Consider the following 21,751-nt stretch of genomic DNA (forward strand, 5'->3'; position numbering starts at 1 on the left):
TATGCAGATACTGCTGGGACCCCTTATGAACTAAGGGATTGCTGAAAGAAGCTTCTCGGGTTTTTCTTGGTACTTAGAGGTGTGTTTTATGGTTGTAAATAGCTGTAAATAGCAAGACACATTCAAAAGATATGTAGATAGAAATGTACACACACATGACTCAGTACCTGATTTAAATACCCAGTACTTTTGTAAATACCATAGAAAAGAGACAGGGTTTTGGCAAGAGGTTCCCCAAGTCTAACAAGAAAATACACCTAAAAATGTATGATCTCAGGGTGCAAAAAAAGAGGGAAAAAGAGCAATTGCAGACCTGCACCTAAGCAATTTACATGTGCTTTCACCTTCAACTGACTTTCACCCAAGGGTGTAATTTACATTTAAACTGTGGAGGACACATCTGGGAAATACTCAATGCTCCAAAATAATTGTCTCATTCATGCTCATAATGCAATGCGCATACCCTGTAACCCCTCGGCACTCAACACAAATTAGTAGTATATAAACATCATTTCTAAGTCACAGGGTTGGACTTTTTGTAATTTGACATCCTGCCCTGAAATACGTATAGAGAAATTGGCAATACACTCTAATTCTGATTTACTCAGTGTGTTTAAAGAGCGATTTAAAAGAAGACCTTATCACTCATAATGAATTTATTCCATGTGTAAAAAAGGAATAAATATTCAAACTTAAACAGGATGTATGAGTAAAATTTGTCAGCAGTTCCATCTTGACAAAATTTCCCGCAATGCTGAATTTAGAAAAAATGTCTTAGCATATGTACAGAGACACCAAAGCTCTCCTTTATTCCATGCATGCACATTTAAAGAACATCAGAATTTATTTCAACAAAATAAAAATGCTTTTTCCCAACATGCACGTGCTCTCACTTACTTACTTACGTCCTTCTTCTCTCTGTATCAGCCAGTCTTTTCTTTGGGTGATATTTTCCTTTAACAACTTAACATTTCACTGTTTCCTATCAAGCTGCATTTATGCGTTTATGCTTTCAAAGCAATGTAGACTCTTAGAAGTAGCAGAGATCTGGTGTTTTAATGTAGCAGGCATTTAGTGTTTGAAAACCACACACACTGTTTACACCAGGGAGACTGTTAAAAAAAAGTATATAAACAGATGCTGGCCAAAATTACTCTTCTGACTCAGCTTGTTACCCTCACTCCATAAATACTTAGTTTATTAGGATCAGGCCCATTTCTCTCCATCAGTACAATCACGAGGCATTTGGCTGGTAAGGCAGGGCTGGGCTGGTTTGAATGGTCTGCAATTATTTTCTCAGATAAGCAGCTCCAGGCTCGAGAGCTGGGAGGCACTCCCATGCCGTGACATAATATATGCCATTATTATTGTGTCTTCTATATCCTATAGTTTGCTCCTTTTTTCATTCTGCAGGGAGAGTCCTCCCGCTTTCTACAAGCATCTCTGTCTTGGCAGCTGCATGTTCCTGGTTACTGGTCGGCGGTTACATGGTCCCACCAACGTGCTGAGTGTTATATTGTTTGTTGTCTCTCTGTGCTCTTTTTTTTTCTGTCCTTTCTTTTCCTCGCGTCTACATGGCCACTCACTTTGAATCTGGTTCTGTCTGAGGTTTCCTCCTGTTAAAAGTTTTCCCCCTCTCTTTTGCCAAATGGTTGCTCATAAGCAGTTATTGGATTTGTATCTATAATGTAAAATTTGTGTAAACAAAATCCAGTTGAAACTTAAAAGAACGAGACAAAGGTTTGAACAAAGCAAACTCTTTTTACATCATTTAGATTCCCCAAAGCAGCTACTCTTTGCTTTGATGACAGCTTTACAGACTATTGGCAATATCTTTATCTTTACCATCTTCACGGGGTGGTCACCTGGGATTGTTTTCAATTAACAGGTGTTGACCTAAACTTAACAGAGGTGGAATGAGTTGGACCGCAGGGTTAAGGAAAAGCAGCCAAAAAGTGCTCAGCATATGTGGGAACTCGTCAAGACTGTTGGAGAAGAATTCCAGGTGACTGCCTCATGGCTGAGAGGATGCCAAGACTGCAAAACAAAGGTGGCTAATATGAGGAATCGAAAACACATTTTGATTTCTTTACATTTTTTTCTTACTACATGCAGTCAGATCTGTTAATCAGAGCTTTAATTACCTGCAATATTTTTCCACTGTTGTCCAGTGCTGAGAACAGTAATTATAGTTACAGTGAGGGCAGTCCCATTGATCAAAATGGAAATCTGAGATAAAGCAGGAGGAACTGAAGCGTATAAAGGAACTCTTCAAAACCATCCGCAAGTGTTTACTTAGATAATCTAGACATCTTTAGATTTAGTTCTTTATCTTATGTTTGACTGCTTTGAACCACCTGAGATTATAGTTAAAGTCTGTCCTGAAACATAGCTCTCTATTCAAACTGAAGCTAGAATCTCAGCAGAGCTGCAGTTCAAAGTCACAACAAGTGGGAAAAATATACTTATGTGAGGAGGATTTTTGATAACAACACTGAAAACGAGTTTTTTAAGTAAAAAAAGTTGTGGGATGTTGTTCCACCCAAATGTGTTAAGCAATTCCTAAAAAACCGACTGTGCACTGTAAAAAAATTGTAATATAAAAGTATTTTTACTGTGTATTTTACAGTTTTGTACTGTTCTTCTAGAATATCATTAAATTTACAGAAATAGACTGATTTTACATTTCAAATGTAAAATAACATAAAATCATTGTAAATGTAATAAAACATAATTTTATTGTTTGTTAAATGTATTTGTCTGTACGTGTGCATATGCAGATTGTTAAAATACATTCACAAATGCATCATAATTTCACAAATATTTGTCTGTTATTTGAAAGATTGTACTGTTGAATTCAAATGTAATGCTATGGAAAAATATATAAAATTATTCTTATAAACTTTTTTTAAAATCAAATAATGTTATTTAGGGCGATCGTGGCTCAAGAGTTGGGTGTTCGTCTTGTAATCGGAAGGTTGCCGGTTCGAGCCCTGGCTCGGACAGTCTCTGTGTCCTTGGGCAAGACGCTTCACCTACCGCCTACTGGTGGTGGTCAGAGGGGCCGATGGTGCGATATGGCAGCCTCGCTTCTGTCAGTCTGCCCCAGGGCAGCTGTGGCTACACCTGTAGCTGCCTCCACCAGTGTGTGAATGAATAGTGGAATTGTGCAGCGCTTTGAGGGTCTCGAAACGCGCTATATAAATGCAATCCATTATTATTTAAACCAGCTGTTAACTGTATATTTCTGTACATTAAAGTATTATTATTCATAGTGCTGCATTCATTGACCTTGTTTATAGGTAATTTCATTGTTTAATCACATTAAATTGTTAAAGTTAAAGTTATTTTCTGTTATTATTTTGGCGCCCCAGCTGCTGGAATATTACTGTTTTTTAGGATTTTTTATTTTTACGGTGTGTTTTACTCTAAATTGTAAAACTGACTCAATAAAAGAAACTGAAAGAAACATTTCATTGAAATATCACATATAACACAAATAACTAAAATGCAAGTTAAAAATGAAAATAAACGTTTTTAGTTTTTTGGCTTTTCATTGAGTCAGTTCAACATTTTTAAGTAAAATTCAATCAAATGTGTTATTGCGTGGAACAACTTGCAATAACACATTTAAATTTCAGTATGCTACAATATATATACAGTGTATGGATTTTTGTGTCTGCCCATGCTTGCGATAAATATTTATTCTTGTACACAGGACTGTTTTGCCGTGAGTTGGGGTTAATGGCTACATGACTAAATGACTACAGACCCGTGGCTCTGACATCTGTGGTCATGAAGTCATTTGAGCGCCTAGTTCTCTCCCATCTCAGGACCCTCACGGCCCCCCTCCTGGACCCCCTGCAGTTTGCATATAGAGCCAACAGGTCTGTAGACGACGCCATCAACATGGCCCTACACTTCATCCTGCAGCATCTGGACTCCCCAGGAACCTACGCCAGGATCCTGTTTGTGGACTTCAGCTCTGCCTTCAACACCATCCTTCCAGACCATCTCCGAGACAAGCTTTCCCAGATGAATGTGCCTGATCCCATCTGCCGGTGGATCACTGACTTCCTGACGGACAGGAAGCAGCACGTGAGGCTGGGAAAGAATGTCTCGGACTCCCGGACCATCAGCACCGGCTCCCCTCAGGGCTGTGTTCTTTCTCCTCTGCTCTTCTCCCTGTACACCAACTGCTGCACCTCCACCCACCAGTCTGTCAAGCTAATCAAGTTTGCAGATGACACCACCGTTATTGGGCTCATCTCTGACGGGGACGAGTCTGCCTACAGGAGGGAGGTTGAACGTCTGGTGTCCTGGTGCAGCCACAACAACCTGGTGCTGAATGCCCAGAAGACAGTGGAGATTATTGTGGACTTCAGGAAGCACACAGCCCCACTCCCCCCATCATCCTGACTGACACCCCCATCACCTCTGTGGACTCATTCCGCTTCCTGGGTACCACCATCACCCAGGACCTGAAGTGGGAGCCCACCATCACCTCCGTCATTAAGAAAGCCCAGCAGAGGATGTACTTCCTGAGGCAGCTGAAGAAATTCAACCTGCCAACACGGACGATGATGCAGTTCTACACTGCAATCATCGAGTCCATCCTCACCTCCTCCATCACCGTGTGGTACGCTGGAGCCACTATCAGGGACAAACAGAGACTGCAGCGTGTTGTGCGCTCTGCTGAGAAGGTGATTGGCTGCAGACTCCCATCTCTGCAGGACCTGTACACCTCCAGGACACTGGGGCGTGCAGCTCGGATCTCAGCTGACCCTTCTCACCCTGGACACAGTCTGTTTGACCTGCTCCCCTCAGGCAGGAGGCTCCGGTCCATTCGCACCAGAACCTCTCGCCATAAGAACAGTTTCTTCCCCTCTGCTGTTGAACACATGAACAATAACCGTATGACTGTTCCCGCCACTAACACATGACCCTACGCTGTGTCACTGCATCATTTCATGTTTGGCACTGATCACCACCTGCACTCATGTATATATCTTTCAACGTAGCACTCATAATTCTTATTCTCATGTATATATCTCATGTATATCTCATGCACATATCTTTCCACGTAGCACTTTTAATTCTTATCCCTACTTTTATTTTTTTTCATGTCTATTTAAGTGCTATTTATGACACCATGTTTGCACTGAAGCACCGCAGCAATTTCCTAATGTTGTAAACCTGCTCAACATTTGGCAATAAACCCCATTCTGATTCTGATTCTGATTCTAATGTATAAGATTAACAGAGCAGTGGAGGAATTCACACCCAGCTGTGGAAATAAGTTGCAGTGAGCGAGAACAGAATGAAAGCCTATTCACGAGAGAATGAAATAACATACAGTGAATGAGGTGGAAATAAAGTTCACAAGTTTAAGTGGAGGACGCTTTCAGAAAGGGAGGAGGGAGAAGTAGTCTGCAAGCACACAGTAGCAGATGCTGATTTGTGATTTCGCTCACACGTTTTATAAATGATGCTGGCCTTTCAGAAAGATTAGTCCACATTTCTACACTCAAAGAGGCAGAGGTTAACTACCAGTTTGGAAACACACACTCTTGTTATCCGTAGCTTCCTCGTGACTTCCTCTCTCTTGGCCATTGTCTCCTTTAAACTCAACTTCTTGGCCTGACAAATCAAATTGTGTGTTAGTTCCTTTTCCTTTCCAAGTAATGACACACTGCAGGGTTTTTCTATTACACAGCTCATTAATAATACTCTTTATACACTCGCAAGCAAGCAATATTAAATCACAAACACACACACACCCACCCATAGACATGCAATCATATGCACATAAAGCCTCTGGGCTATGACCAGATCATGTCTCAAGTATATAGCAGCTCTGATTATTTTTAATTGCAACATGGAACTGCAATGGTTACATAAATGACAGCTCTAATCAGCTTGCTCCCCGGGACTCTCTTCCAACTCCAGCTCTTGAAAAACAAACAGACGGCGTCACATCCCGGCTCGGCTCGACCACAAAACACACATCGGCACCCAGCATTACTTGCTGTGATGTCATACAGTTTAATGGCTCCAGACAGTTAGTTTGAGAGAGAACAGGAGGACTGAATACATGCAGCACATGGAAGTGCATACTGTGCACATAAGCATAAAGGTGTTGGCACAAGTGCTCATGTGCACCCTGACATGTGCAGATACAGTGAATGGATGTGATGGTGGTTAGAGTAAGAGCGAACAGCGGACTTAGAGTCAATGGCAAGCCTTTGGATAGTTCTAGGGTCAAGAGGGTAATGATGGGTGAGGGAAGGGTTAGAAAGGAGTGAGAAATGGGGTGTGTGAGGGACACTAGGGCATACAAATGTCACATGGCTGCAGAGATTGTTTTTGTCAGGGCCTGTGGTTGTAACCTTAGCCTTTCTTTCACTGCTCTGCTATGTGAAATAAGGGCGTTGAAATCCCTAGGCCAACCTTACACACAACATGGGGCTCATCTGACCAAATTTGCACGTATAGACGCGTCTTTGATTCACAGGCTCATTTAATATACAAGAATAGAAAAACTATACAGGACATAAACAACATATAGTACATGTTGACGTATACTGTGTGGCTATTTAACGTGCACCACACGAGAAAAGCAAAACAAGCATAGCACGTGCATGCAACACACAAACAAATGCAAACACTTGCACATGTGCCAGTAAGAGCGAGCATTTAGCTCTGTCTACACAGAGTTCACAGAGGGTTAGCCTGAGCGGCTCTCTAGCTCGGTATAAAGATACAAATCAAACATGACAGATGGACACACACACACGCATGCACGAACCTCTATAAAAGTTTGTAATGCAACCGCACCATGCCCAGAGACGCCACGTACCGAAAAAACACTACATCAATTATCATATCAACATTCAGCCTTCATCGGCACAGCGGGATTTATACCACGCTGTGGGGGGAGCCAAACCCCCAATCGTCCCTAACTCATTGATCGGTCCTTCATCCAAGACAAATATGCTGATACTGATGAACTGTGATTCGAGGAAATGCTAAAGTGCTCACAATACTCACAGCGGTTCCCAGTCCCAACACAATATAGAGACCTGGGGACAAACCAGGCTGGGAGCCAATGGCGTTGCTTGCTTTGGGCTATGGTATTGTTCGACCACCTACCCCGCTGCAATCAGACCGCCTTTTCCCTCCATTGCCTCCCTGACCTCCAATCTAGCTTTCCTACTTTCCCTGCTTACCCTCCCCTCTCTCCTCGTCCACACTCCTGACTGTCCATTCTGTTAAGCTGCACACTGAAAACAGACTGGGTGCATTTGAGTAGCAGAGGCAAAAGCGGGGGGCCCATTTAGCCACTTCCTGTTTCAGGGAGCCAATAAGTATGCCCCTCCAGGCCATTGCCATGTGTAAACCAATGAGGATTTTCGTGGACTAGATGAGTTGGCAGAGGTCGGCTTGTAGCTACAAAGACTCCGCTGAATATGCTAATGCTGAAAAATCTCACTCAGCTTGTTTGCACAAACACAGGATGGAATGCTAAATATCCGCCTGATTTGTTCTGGTTTTGTTTTTCAGCGTGTGGTTGATGAAAGTAAGCTGACTGTCTGAGAGATAATTGATGAACTTCAAGCCTGTGAATTACGGACACTCTGTTCACCAAATGTATACTGCATGCTAATCCTAACCAGAGTTCAAAAACAGTGAGATATAGTTTCTCAGCTTCTCACACTAGCTTTCTCCCATTTTCTTGCTTTCTTGCACACAGACACACACACACTCACACGAATATACAAAGTGTATTAGTACAGCTGGCTGTCAGGTCCTCTAGCTCGCCAAGAGGTCTCTAAGTACTGAAGGCTTTTCTTCCTGTCACAGCATGGGGTAGGCAACTATTTCGTAGCGTACGTGTGTGTGTTAAGAGCGCATGTTTTCTGCTCGCTGCTCCAACCTTGGCAGCAGCGTGTCTCCTGACACCCACAGGAACAAATTTGTCTTTGGGGTCTGCTTCGGCTTTTTCCGATGTGTGAGTGCGCGGGCACATGTGAGTCGACAGGTCTGCTCATTATCACTACCACGGGCAGCAGGGAAAAAGGTGAAGGAGAGTGAAAGAGGAGGTAAACAAGGGCAGAGCTGAGGACATGATGGCGAACCTACCGTAAACACGCCATTGATGAAAGCCAAGCTACAAAAGCGCAGTCGATGTAATGAACCATTAAACCCTTTAAGCGCAGTCAGGCCATCTTGCAATAAGGGCTTTCCTATCATTGTTTCTCTAAATTAAGACATTTGCTGTAGTAACCCCGATCTATGCAAGTATAAGATTACACGCAGACAGTGGGTTGCAGTGCTGATGCTGCTAGTCACCCTGTGGAATGTGGACAGAATAGTGTGTGTGTGTTTTCCCAGCTTGTCTCAGCTCTGCTGTGTTGTGGTCAGCGAGCCTGTGTGTGGTCCTGGTGTGGTTCAGCTGCTCAGAATCATTTCCATTTAAACATATCTGTGGTCCTCGAAGCAAACCACCACTGGTATCCACGCCATTGGAGGTAACACCGAAAGTTTTGCCCTTTGCGTGACCGCCCATGCATATTGTGTTCATCGTGCATGTATGCAGAAATGCCTGAATGTGCGATTCAGCCATCGCTTGTCTTCCGATATATTAGCAAAGGAGATTTGTCTTGTGCATAATGGTGAACAGAGTTAGAGTAGCATGAGTGCTGATGGATATGTTGGGTTTGAACTTCAGGGCCCCTTTAGGGCATTGTGTCCAAGTGACTCCTCTCTTAGGGGTTCCTCCCCACCTCAAACAGCAGTGCAGATTGGATCACTGGGAAGGAATGCGGATGAAAATACCCCCACTGTTTGTCACTTAGTTCTTCTTTGAGTGTTTCTTCTCTGACAGATGGGGATGGCTTTTTCAAAGGCTCTTCTTCAAATTAAGTTTGTCCCAGTTAAAGTTAGTTTCTTTTCTTTCATTGTTTTCCCTCCCCCTGTTTCTTCCTACTTTATTAAAGTGTTTTTGTCATTGTCACCTGTGTGCATAAGCAGCTGCGTGCTGTGGGAAATCCAGAAAACAGAGTGGAAGCATTTGCAGGCATTTTTAGCATCTGAATGGCTTATGTATCCATCAGTGTGAGGGCAAAATGGCTTACAGAAAACACAGATGAACATTTATCACTCACAGGAACAAGGAAGGGGGCAACAGGGCTGCCATTGTGGCAACACCCCAGAAAGAAGAAAGCTTTCCCAAGTCTGCCTTTTGTACACACACTGGATGCACTTTCCCATAACTCATCTGGCAAACAGGAAGGAATCACAGACTGGGTTGGATGCGTGTTGACCCAAAACAGCTCCAATCCCATTACGCAGTGATAAATGACCCACAAGCAAGTCAGGGAGTCTTTGGACCAGAGAGAGAGGAAGAGAACTGGGAATGATTAAAGTCACAAAGTTCTGCTGAAGGGACGATTTCAATTAAACAGAGGAGAATAGATTAGACCACTAGGACGCTGAGAATTACCTCGCCGCTGGAGCTGGAGTTTCACAGAACCGGCTCGTTGAGAGGTGGGGAAAGAGAGGGAGATGAAGCATGTCCCATTGTTGACCACAGGGACCTCGGTGTTGATGTGGAGGCCACGGCAGCGCTTCCTCTGACCGGCACTGAAAACGTCTTTGTTGCTTTTTATTTACAGCATAACATATGTATATGTGGCTCTCTTTGCACTACTCTAAAAATTGTGTTATTGCATGTATGCGTACATGTGTGTGTGTCAGAAGAGTGTCTGTTCCTATGCAATTCCCTGGTCTATTTCTAAGCAGATACAGATGGTTGTTATGTTGGTCTTCCATTCCAGTGTCGTGGTCTTTATTGTTTCTTTGAACGGGAGGATGAGTCTCTGGGGCAGAGGGGCTACGTGAATGACACAACAGTGAAACACCAGATGAACATGCAATTCCACGCGCGCACACACACACACACACACACACACAGACACACACACACACACAGACACACACGCACACACACACACACACACAGACACGCACGCACACACACACACACACACACACACACGCACACACACACACAGACACGCACGCGCACACACACACACACACACAGACACGCACGCACGCACGCACGCACGCACACACACACGCACGCACGCACGCACACACAGACACACACACACAGACACACACACACACACACACACACACAGACACACACACGCACACACACACACACACGCACACACACACACAGACACGCACGCACACACACACACACACACACACACGCACGCACGCACACACAGACAGGCACGCACACACACACACACACACACACACAGACAGGCACGCACACACACACACACACACACACACACACACACACACACACACACACACACACACACACACTTGCTGCATCTCTGTTTATGGGGAGGTCACAAAGACCAAGAGCAGACTCTGTATTAATCAGTCAAATCTGCCAAAAACAACAGCGCAATATACGAAAAGTAATGATTCATATTTCATTTTAGCGAATATCTGCTATGCTAAGCTCCTTTCGACAACAGCTTTCGACAACCACATAAATTTTTTTAACATCATTTTATTTCAAAAGTACATAAACAGGACCAATGTTGTTTAATAAGGCAAAGCTCAAATATTAACAACCACTCACATCAGAGGACTCAAACATCTCGTAGTCACAGTTTATGGGTACCACTTGCAAATCATAAATAAGACTCTTTTGTTACAATATATTTTTATATACATACACTAGAACTCTTTTATTTTCTCATTGTGGAAAAAAAATATTAACAGACAGACATTTCATCACAACCCCAGCCACATATAATCATCATCAGTATTATCTGTTTTCTTTTTTATATCTTCATAAAAAGTCAAAGTTGGCCATGTGTATCTGTCTTTATCCATGTGGGTGTTACGTGGCTTTAATACCCAGTTCCAAGCCCAGCTACAGACCCAGCCCATTAGCTGCTACCTGAAAGGACTGAACGTTGTGGTGCTAGTGTCTGTGGGTGTTACTCAACCACTTGTGCAGTTTTTAAGCTACTAAGTGCATTGTCAGCATTATTACTATGTGATTCTAAACTTTGTATCTCCTCAAAAACCTCGTGATATTGCTAAAGCACCTTAATTATTACTACTTAGCAGCTGTATCCATTATTAATCCTTTCAGATATTTACCTTGTAGGATGGCACGTCAGGGCTAGGGACTTTGTAGGTGGTGAGTTGAAATTGGGCACAACTTTATATGGGGCAGGAGTGTTTTTTGTTTTTTTTGTTTTTTTCGGTGGCATCATTGCGACTCTTTTGCATGCCGAGCCAATCCGACCCAAGTAAAGTTCTCAGTGGAGAGGCATGGTCAGCTCTGGTCACCTGGGGAACAACGCCACAAGTAGGCAGAGCAGTGTCGTAACAAGAGACTGGGTAAGATTCACAGCTCCCCCACACTCCATTGAGTTTTCCTAGAGAAAGAGAGGGGCATTATGGGAACAGATATGTTTTATTTGAATCAGAGGTATACGAAACAGGACTTTTACTATAGTGAGTTATTGTACATTGCAGTATATGTACCTCTGGGTGAAAAGGGTGGCAGGTGTCTGGGCGCCTCCTGTCCTTTTGCATCTTCAATCTTTCGCACTTCAGAGATTCATTATGTGCAGTTGGAGTTAAGGCAATACTAGAGGACATGTACACTCAGCATTACTCCTGCTGGAGTATATTTCCTGTTTGAATGCAAAAGGAATGCCTGTGTGTGTGTGTGTGTGTGTGTGTGTGTGTGTGTGTGTGTGTGTGTGTGTGTAGAGTAAAAGTGAAACAAGAGCCAATTCTGAGCGATGTTTGATGAGGTTTCTTTTGTTGCACAGCAACAAAACAGCATGCTACAGTGAGCACCCCACAACAAAATAAACACTGGTGGACATGTATACACAGCGTGACTGCAGTGCATAAAATTTCAAAGAAATGCACATTGTAGGAGAATTCAGCCAGTTATGTGGTGACAAATTAAGTTCCTTCAGTCTCCAGCCTTTCCAAGCTAGCCGTGTCTGCTGTTGATCAAGATCCAATCACAGCGTGGCATGTGACAAAGTCCAAACTCTCACACAGCCAAAAAAAAGTGATGTCTCATTGCCTCAGCTTTGGTTCTTGTCCCATACAGCAATTAGATCGCTTACCCACAAGAGGTGGAGTGTAAACAAGCTTTTTACTTTAAAATGTTCCACTGAATTCATAATCAATGGAAATTAACTATAAAAAATCTAATTGTGAAAGTTATGAGGTGGAGGAGAAACGTCTACTAAAAAGAAAACAAGACAACATGTATATTTATCTCAGCAGGGGTTTGAAAACCAAAGAATAATCAATCCTCTCGTACTCATGTGGTTATTCAATCCCAATAAAGTTTGACGCGAGGTGATGACTCCCAGGAGAGTTTGTTACATTCGAAGCCATTTGATGAATTTACACACTTTTTTACAGAGTAGAGTAACTTTACGTAACCCTATCGCTGTTATATGTCTTGCTTTAATATCATTGTATACATATACTCGCAACCTTCTCCCTCACACCTCAGCGAAGGATATACATGATTTCGATGGGGTCCATGGTGATTGGCTCAAACATGCTGCAGTCACACTTGTTGTCCACCACCACCATGAAGAGATTACTGCTGGGGATCTGCTGAATCACAAAGGACCTGCCAATCACAGCACGGACAGCCAGATAGAAAAAGAAAGAAAGAAAGATGGAAAAGGAACAAGAGACAGTTGAGATCTGGCTAGCAGTCCAGGAGCATGGGTATGATGTAAATTTCCATGTGTGTCACGGGATTTGTGTTATGAGTCTTCACATGCTCCCCTGGCAGAGGGGAGAAGCACTCTGAAGAGACTCCACTGGATGCATGTCAAGAGTATGAAGTATCTCACCGCCAGCTGTCAATAAACATACAGCGACACAGACAGACTCACACCAGCGTACACACATATATAGTTTACACACATACTTGTCTAACTCACTCCATCCGCCCCTCTTCCTCGTTCTCTTCCTTTCCTTTTCTTAAGGCTTTGTTGTACCCTATCCAAGGCAAGCACCAATGAAGTGTTGCCGAATATAAAACACTCCAAAGGGAGACAAATGGGAACCACACTTTTGTGCTTACAGCTTCCCATGGCTGTGTTTTACTGGTCTGAGAGATCAGGCCTTGCCTCGGCCTCCTGGCCGGTGATTTATGGCTGTGGATAAGCTTTATTAAGAAGAGAGGTCGTAAAGATGATCTCTTCTTTCTATCACCCTTTCTTTCTTGATCTCCTGCTTCTCTGCCTGCTCTCTTTCGCTGCAGCTGGGTGATTTATCGAATTCGCTCTGAAGCATTTATCAGACACATATGAAAACACGCACGTGTGACTGAGTGAACACACACAGATGTAAAAAATACTGTATACACAAACGCACTTTCTCAACTGTTGTGAAGGAGAGCTTGAACAAAGACAGAGAGGGAGAGACCCGATAGATCCAAACAGACCCAATACGTACAGGAATATCTCCATCTTTACTTATTCAATACCATGACCAATTTAATCTGACCACAAACAGCCTTCAATCCCCGAGGAGTGCCAATCCGCTGCACTTAATACACTTATCCCAGCACGACCGGCCAAACCAAACCAAACCAACTCAGCAAACACGCCAAACCAGTTCCAATCAGGGTGAATTAGGATCTGCTGATGTTTAATAATCTGTGCACACCCCTGCACAGCGCCGGTCCAGTCCAGCGCTGCCCGCTGATAGAAAGCAGAGCAAGTGTTTTTGGAGAAAAGACTTAAACACATCCTGACAGCACATCTGCTGGCCTTGAACATCCCCAGAGCTGGGAAAGGGAGCATCACACTGCACACACACCTACACACACGCACTGATGTGTATAATGTGCGCAGATACACAAGTGACAGACAGCAATGCATATCACAAACACAGATAGCGTAACAGACAATTTGTTGTTAATGTTGCCTCATAGTGCTGTGGCCTCTACATTTTGGCTGGCGGGGAGACAGACAAGGACATCCAACATGTTTCTCTGAGAAAAAATAACACACAACCTTTTAAACAATGTGGAGACTCACGTGGGAGACAAAAGGAAAAGCTAGAGTTTGATATATAAAGCTGAGAACTGTAGGAAAGGATTACGACATATGCAGTCGGAGAAAGACTGTCTTCTTTTTAGTTTTGACAAAACATAACACATCTTACACATTCTACAGCTGACAGGGATGCACGACTAAATAATACCTTGTTACTTATGATAACATAATGCTAATTCATGGGTGCCGGTCAAGCTTAGTTGGATGAGCAGGCGACCATGTGCTGCGTGGCTGAGAGTGGCCAGCCCAGGTGGCTGATCTGTCTTTCCTTCCACTTTCCTGTCAGTCTTCACTGCATCTATCTAGCAAAGCTGAAAAAAGGCCAAAAATAACTATGTATATAAAAAAAGATAATGCTAATTCACAATACATTTCGTAATGCTTCACTATAGTTTCCAAGCTGGACATAGTCTCGTACATTTCATGGAAAAATCATTCCCTGCACAGGTTCGGATAAATGTTTTTTTCTGTATCCAGCCGAGAATGTTAATGTTTTTCTAAGGTTTTAATAACTGCACAGCATAACCATAAATGCATGTCCAGCATGGTCTTCAGAAATATCTGTCATCACAGTTGAACAATTTGACCAGTAATTACTGTGTGCAATTTAACTCTTACTAATTCGAGTCGAAATTGCTCCAACAAAATCTCAACAAACAGATAGATGAGTTTTAAGAGGAATGCTGTCATTTTATTTCCACGTCTCCTGTTACTTTAGGGGGAAAACGAGCACCGTGATTCCAATATTCTCCTTTTACACATGATTCCACTGCATGCATCTGACGGGGGGGGGGGGCTCTGGATAAGTTGATGTGAAATATGGTACGATGAGGATACTGGCACTAAAGTTGGAAAGGAAGATTATGTATAAAGAAAAATGCAACTATTATTATAGTAATTATTATTACTTTATCATTTCTTTCAAATTATTTTAAATGCATTTGCAGAATTAAAATCCATTTTTAATGCTGAATTAAAAATGCCCAAAAGAAAACCTAAGAAGAAATATGTACTATCCTAGCAGATTAAGCAACGTCCTACTGTAACTGTACACCTGAAGCTGCTCCTCACTGGAAGCTTCAACCTCTTTCTTTTCTTTCTGTTTTTGGTGACTTGAATCGTCCCTCTTGGTTGAGAAAAGGAAAAGGAGCATGTGTCTTTGGAAGATATACAACCAGGATTATTGTCACTAATGGTCCCACTGAAGACCTTCTCCGGTTGGAGACGCTCTATTTGTCCTGAATCTCAAGTTACCATCTAGAAAAGCTACAGATGCATTAATAAAGGTTAAATCATCTTATTGGGGGCACTTAAGTTACCAGAGCACTCGCCAAGGTTTGATGTTTCTTACGTTCTGTCACACTAATCGGGGAGCAGAGCGCACACGTACGAGATCTGACACACACATCCACACAAAGAGTCAAAATACAGCAAAGAGAGGTTTAGCAGGCAAGAGCTTAGGATATATTTCCTAGAGCATAAAGCATACACACGTGTCCCAATGAAAATATAAGAGAAAGGCTTCAGTCAGGCTGTAACTTGAAACAGATGTTTATCGCCAATAACCTCTAATACAAATATGAGCTATAAAATTCCATATAAGAGAAATAAAAACTCCATTTTACTTTGTCAAAGTCATTGCGTTTTAAAAACGATGCATTTGAAGGCGGCATGTTGCTGAGCACACAGCTTGTTCCTGCTAATCCCAGCTCTGGTGTCATCATTGCAGATTATACCCTGTCCTCTGAAGCAGGCTTCAGCATGTGCGGCTGGGCATGGGTGTCTCTATGTGAGGGTCTCGCAGTATCTCCAGCCACACCACAGTCCTGGCTCCGAAAGCGGAGGATACCCCGCTGACCCTCTGGGGCTGCACCGACAGCGGACACACATATACACGAGCACACTGAGACACACACAGAGCTCTGAGCTCCCTGGCAGTTCCACAGCTGGGAGCAATGAAGGCCCCATTGCAGGGATCCAGAGAACACCCCACAATTGCCTGACAGAAAAGCCCAAATTGTTAATGGGGACCACACTCATTTTCCCATGTTTAAAGGAAGCCTTTTTTCCACCTCTCTCCCTCATCTCTAAATGCCTCGTATTTCAAAACGCTCACTGTGTGTGTGTCTCTGATGGATTACTCTGGATAAAAGCGTTTTCAGCAGACAACAAATGATTTAAATGTGCTTCTCATTATTCAGGATGAAGATGAGAGCTAACAGGATCGTTCATTTTTCATAGTTGTTCTATGGTGGACAGCTGATAACCAGCGCTCTTATTGTTGATGTCGCTTGTAGCTAATTGATGTTTATGTGTCTGTTTGTGCATCCCATACTTGACGCAGCCGTCGCAGTCAATGTTGCCGGTGTTCTCTTTGATGGTCCTCTCGGAGATAAAGGCCGGGTACTCTGTGTCGCACGGTACCTGCATGGTCCGACCTGTCCTCTGAGCTGCGAGGTGGGAAGAAGGAAGGAGAGAGAAGGCGGCGAGAATGAGCGAGACATTCAGCCAGAGATGGTGGAAAAACTTTGAACCACCCCTTTCAAAATCAAATAATAGCTACGCAAGGAGTTACGCAAACACACAGTTAAACACACCGCGTCCATGTAAATATTCACGTTTGAAAGAAAACAGCATTTCTGCACCAGAGCTGTCTCTTGTCCTGCTGGAAATATTTCCAATGTAAATCTAGGCCAGTCATTCTCACAGCATTGCTTGAACTTTCCTGCCACCCAGAGGTTTGAAATGACCCTGCAGAATGGTCGCTTTAAAATGTCATTAAACCCTTTTTTAAAAAGGGTCGACATCTTCCAAACGTAGTGTTTTCTTTTCACATAAAGAAACGGTTTGAAAGCTGAATCGCAGCGCGTTACACATCTTTGCAGAGAGGCTTGTAAACGTGGGTGATTATGTGTGTGATTTGGATGCTGCGGTTTGATTATTAAGAATCAGGAGTGCAGCACGATTCATTGTGTGTGTGTGTGTGTGTGTGTGTGTGTGTGTGTGTGAGAAAGAGTGCACTGTAAATAAACTATATGGATGTGAGAACGCAGCCTACATGTATAAAGGTCAGGGATTAGTTCAGCTCGAGAGGTTGTGTAGATTGGGTTACGGCTGCTAAATGATGGTGTTTCAGCTGTGTGTCACAGGCCTGCGTCTTTATTGTGAAAAGATATAGAAAGTGCTAAGACCTGAGGCCAGCCAGCTGTGAAATTGTCTCGACTACTTGGTGAGCAGCGATGCCCAGCTTCACTTCATTCAGGATTAAAGTGTGCAAGGAAAGCATTTAGACGTAGACTTTCATTTTGTGGTTCTTCCTCCCCCCTGTTTCACACACTAAATATTTTCATATTAGTTTTGGCAAGAATTAATGCTCCAATATGATGCTGCTTAGTGAGGCTTTCATTTCAAACAGGCGAACGGTATTCGACACTCCATAAAGCATGAGGAATCACAGCATTCATAGCCTGGCAATAATCATATGTGTGCGATTTCATGGAAGCGAGTACGAAGGAGCAAAAACAGAGAAAGGAATGAAATACAACCAGAGAAAAGGAGAGAACATGATAGACTGGCTGACACATGAGAGAGAGCTTTTTCTTGTGTTACCAAACGGCTGTTGCCGACCACCATCACCAACATGGGATAAGACCGTACAGATCATAAGATCACATAAAATAACCCCTCTGGACGCACAAAGAAGATTGTGTGTACAGAGACATGTATACAAAAGCTCTGAAACGCTGAGGTCATTTGAGGTAATGGTCTGTTTTGCTTTTTTCTCTTTTCTTGCTTTTAGGTTTTGGATTGTGCCTCTTTATTCTGTTTTTCCAGTGGTCACACTGACTCAGACCAACAGGAAATGGAGGGGAGATGGCGAGGATGAAGACATGAGGCCAGTGGTAGGGACGCTGGGTGTTTATTCTGTATGCAGCGTCGTCCCCTGTGAACTCAAACATAAGTATAAAGCAGTGCGTCACATTTTTTTCTTTCGAAAAGAGCAACAGGATGAAAAAAAGGATTTTCAGTGAGAAATTAGACGCATTTTTAACTGCGACTCTTTTCTCTGTTTTGCGAGGCAGGAAAGATCAGACTAAAAATAAAAATAGAAAATCTACACGTATTTCAGAAGAAGCTATTTTACACAGTCTGAGGTAGATGAATTCAGTTTTCTTTGCTACACAAAGTGTTTCTGTTTGATTTTTCTCTAATATGTTAATGAGAATATGTTGTTGTTTGTAACTGTTAAAACAACTGAAGACTTTAAAATAAATGGATATGAATTCCTTCATGTAGACAGGATCAACAAGAAAGGAGGTGGGGTGGCACTTTACATTGATAAAAACCTAAAGTACAAAAGAATGGGAAGAATGACGACTGTTATTGATGGAGTGATGGAATGTTTATCAGTGGAAATAATTATAGAAAAAAGGAAAAACCTAATTGTCAGTTGTATATATAGAACACCAGGATCTAAGATTGAGATATTTAAGGATAATATGGAGGACTTATTTACAAATATAAATCAGAAAAGAATGTTTATTTGTGGGGACTTTAATATTGACTTATTGAATCCAAATCATAATAAGAGTACAGAAGAATTTATTGATTCCATGTACAGCATCGGTTTATTTCCACTGATAACAAGACCGACCAGAATAACATCTCATTGTGCAACTCTGGTTGCACAATGAGATGAATACCCTATACCCTCGATATATACCCTATATCGAGAATTCATAAAAAAGAGAACAATAGAAACTGAAATGAAGTATAAAACTTACAAAAATAAATTAACTAATATAATGAGATCCTGTAAAAGAGAGTATTACATTAAAAGGTTAGAACACAATAAAGATAACACAAGAGATATATGGAATGTATTAAACAGAATAATCAAAAATGAATCAAGGAATAATGATTACCCTGGATACTTTATAGAAGGGACAAGAAGTATTAATAACATGGAAGAGATAGTAAATGGCTTTAATGAATTCTTCGTAAACATAGGGCCAAAACTGGCAGAAGAAATAAAGGTTGATGGAATAGAAAGGGACACTGGTGAAAATATTGAAAGGAATAGTAGCTCAATGTTTTTAAGAGCAGTGGAAGAGAAAGAGATTTATGACATAGTTAGAGGACTTAAGAACAAAACCAGTACAGACTGGAATGATATTGATATGGTAACGGTAAAGACAGTTATTGATGGTATCGTAAAACCATTAAAATATATATTCAACTTGTCGTTTCAAAAAGGAGTTTTTCCACAAAAAATGAAAGTTGCTAAAGTTATTCCCACTTACAAAACCGGTGAAAGACATCATTTTACAAACTATAGACCAGTGTCAATACTCTCCCAGTTCTCTAAGATACTGGAAAAACTCTTCATAAAAAGATTTGACAGTTTTGTGGAAAAATATGAATTAATGACAGATAGTCAGTATGGGTTCAGAAGCAACAGATCAACAGCTTTGGCACTGATAGATTTGATGGAAAAGATAACGGAATGTATGGATAATAAGAGGTATGCGCTCGGAGTTTTCTTAGATCTAAAGAAGGCGTTTGATACTGTTAATCATGAAATTCTATTAAAAAAACTGGAAAAGTACGGGTTTAGGGGAGTGGTTTTGGAATGGTTAAAAAGCTATGTAGGGAATAGGCAACAATATGTACAAATAAATGAATATAAATCTAATTTGATGGATATAGCTTGTGGAGTACCTCAAGGTTCAGTACTGGGTCCAAAAATGTTTATTATGTACTTAAATGATATCTGCAGAGTATCGGAGATTTTAAAGTTTGTAATATTTGCAGATGACACAAATATACTGTGTGCAGGTGGGGAGTTGCCACAGGTTTTGGAAATGATCACACAGGAATTAACGATATTAAAGAAGTGGTTTGATATAAATAAATTATCATTGAATCTCGATAAAACCAAATTTATGTTGTTTGGAAACCAAAAGAAAAACATCGAAGTAGAAATATGTGTTGACAATGTATATTTAGAAAGAGTAAATGAAATAAAATTTCTTGGGGTGATCATTGACCACAAGCTCTGTTGGAAGCCACACATTACTTATGTTCGGGGGAAATTGGCACGGGGCATTGCCGTCCTGGGGAAAGCAAAGCATATGTTGGATCAGAAAGCACTGCACATTTTATACTGTGCTTTACTACTGCCATATATGAGCTACTGTGTAGAGGTCTGGGGAAACACATACAAAAGTAACACACAAACAATAACTATAATACAGAAAAGGGCCATTAGATTAATAAATAATGTGGGGTACAGGGACCATACAAATGCACTCTTTGTCAAAATGCAAGCTATTAAATTCCAAGACTTGGTGAAGCTTAAAACAGCGCAAATAATGTATAAAGTCAGAAATAAACTGCTTCCCAAAGAAATCTGTAAATTGTTCATAGAAAGAGAAGGTGGGTATAACTTAAGAGGGAAATGGAATTTAAAAATACAAAGTGCTAGAACAACTTTAAGAACTATGTCTATCTCAATTGCAGGAGTTAAATTATGGAACAGTCTAACAGAAGAAATAAAAGACAGTCAAAACATAAAACAGTTTAAAGTAAAATATAAAAACCTAATTTTAAATAAGTATAAGAATGAAGAAAACGGGGTTAACCCAGGACGGTAATGTAGCTGGTAATGGTGTTGTGGTTCTTTTTTGTTTTTTTGGTTTGTTTTGGTTTGTTGTTTTTCCATAACTTGTGTATCTGCAAATATACACATTCTGTATTTTTCATATGAAAGAAACTATACTGTGGTGGGGCTTGCTAATTTCTTGTTTTTGATTTATGTATGTTATGTTTTGTTTTACTTCATATGTTTATATGTTTCATATGTTGTTTGTTTAATTTAAGACAAAAAAAAATTAAATGAATGAGAGGTAAAACTTGAGGGGGTAGGGACAAATAAGTAAATACTTCAGCCTACTCCTTTTCAAACAAATAATGGAATGATATTTTGTAATGATTGTGAAGGCACATGTTTGAAATGTTTGAAATAAAAATGAACTGAACTGCTCATCAAATCCTTTTTTAACCTGTTTTAACATTTAAAATTCAAAACCAATAAAAAATGCACTTCAATCAGGCTTAAGTGACAATATTAGTTTAAATATATGCAACAGAAATTTAAAATAAACTCTGAGCCACTCAGTAACTCAACTCGTCAGCTAATTAGTAAATTATTTTTCTAGCTCTTTGGATTATAATCATTAATAACCTTTTAATGACAAAATTATTTTCAAGTTTGCATCTCGTATGAATTCTTTTCCAAACGCAGCAGATTTGTTTATAATAGATTTGAGTGTTTTTATAACATTACAGCCACTGCAGTTTGTCCAACATTGTTATAACTGTGTTGAGACAGCGGTAGAGTGCATGTGGATGCGTGAGTGCTGTTTAGATGGAAAGCCGGAGATCAAGCACATCCCCAAAGAGATTGTTCTTACCTTTAGCGGTGAGGTCAGAGTACCACCAGCTGTACAAGTTGAACTCAACCAGGAATCTAAATAGGGAGATGACATCAGCGATAATCATAGCCAACATATGCTGATATAATATGGTCT

The 21,751-nt window shown here is 41.3% G+C and overlaps 1 protein-coding gene across 6 annotated transcripts in view; it reads right to left on the reverse strand.

Moving 5' to 3' along the window:
- Positions 1–10,587: 10,587 nt before the first annotated feature.
- The window catches only part of cacna2d3a (calcium channel, voltage-dependent, alpha 2/delta subunit 3a), a 131,966-nt gene continuing 120,802 nt past the window's right edge, over positions 10,588–21,751 (reverse strand). For all 6 annotated transcript variants that reach the window (XM_085261158.1, XM_085261157.1, XM_085261161.1 and 3 more), the window contains 5 exons: positions 21,635–21,690; positions 16,495–16,609; positions 12,603–12,718; positions 11,596–11,675; positions 10,588–11,486 (listed from right to left, as the gene is read on the reverse strand). In XM_085261158.1, the coding sequence (XP_085117284.1) occupies positions 11,394–11,486; positions 11,596–11,675; positions 12,603–12,718; positions 16,495–16,609; positions 21,635–21,690 (460 nt within the window). In that variant the 3' untranslated portion in view covers positions 10,588–11,393. The remainder of the gene's footprint in view (positions 11,487–11,595; positions 11,676–12,602; positions 12,719–16,494; positions 16,610–21,634; positions 21,691–21,751) is intronic.

This window comes from Mchenga conophoros, linkage group LG20 (genome assembly GCF_057382185.1).
Source record: "Mchenga conophoros isolate Kocher_MC1m ecotype Shallow Benthic linkage group LG20, M_conophoros_male_GT1.1, whole genome shotgun sequence".
Classification (NCBI taxonomy): domain Eukaryota; kingdom Metazoa; phylum Chordata; class Actinopteri; order Cichliformes; family Cichlidae; genus Mchenga; species Mchenga conophoros.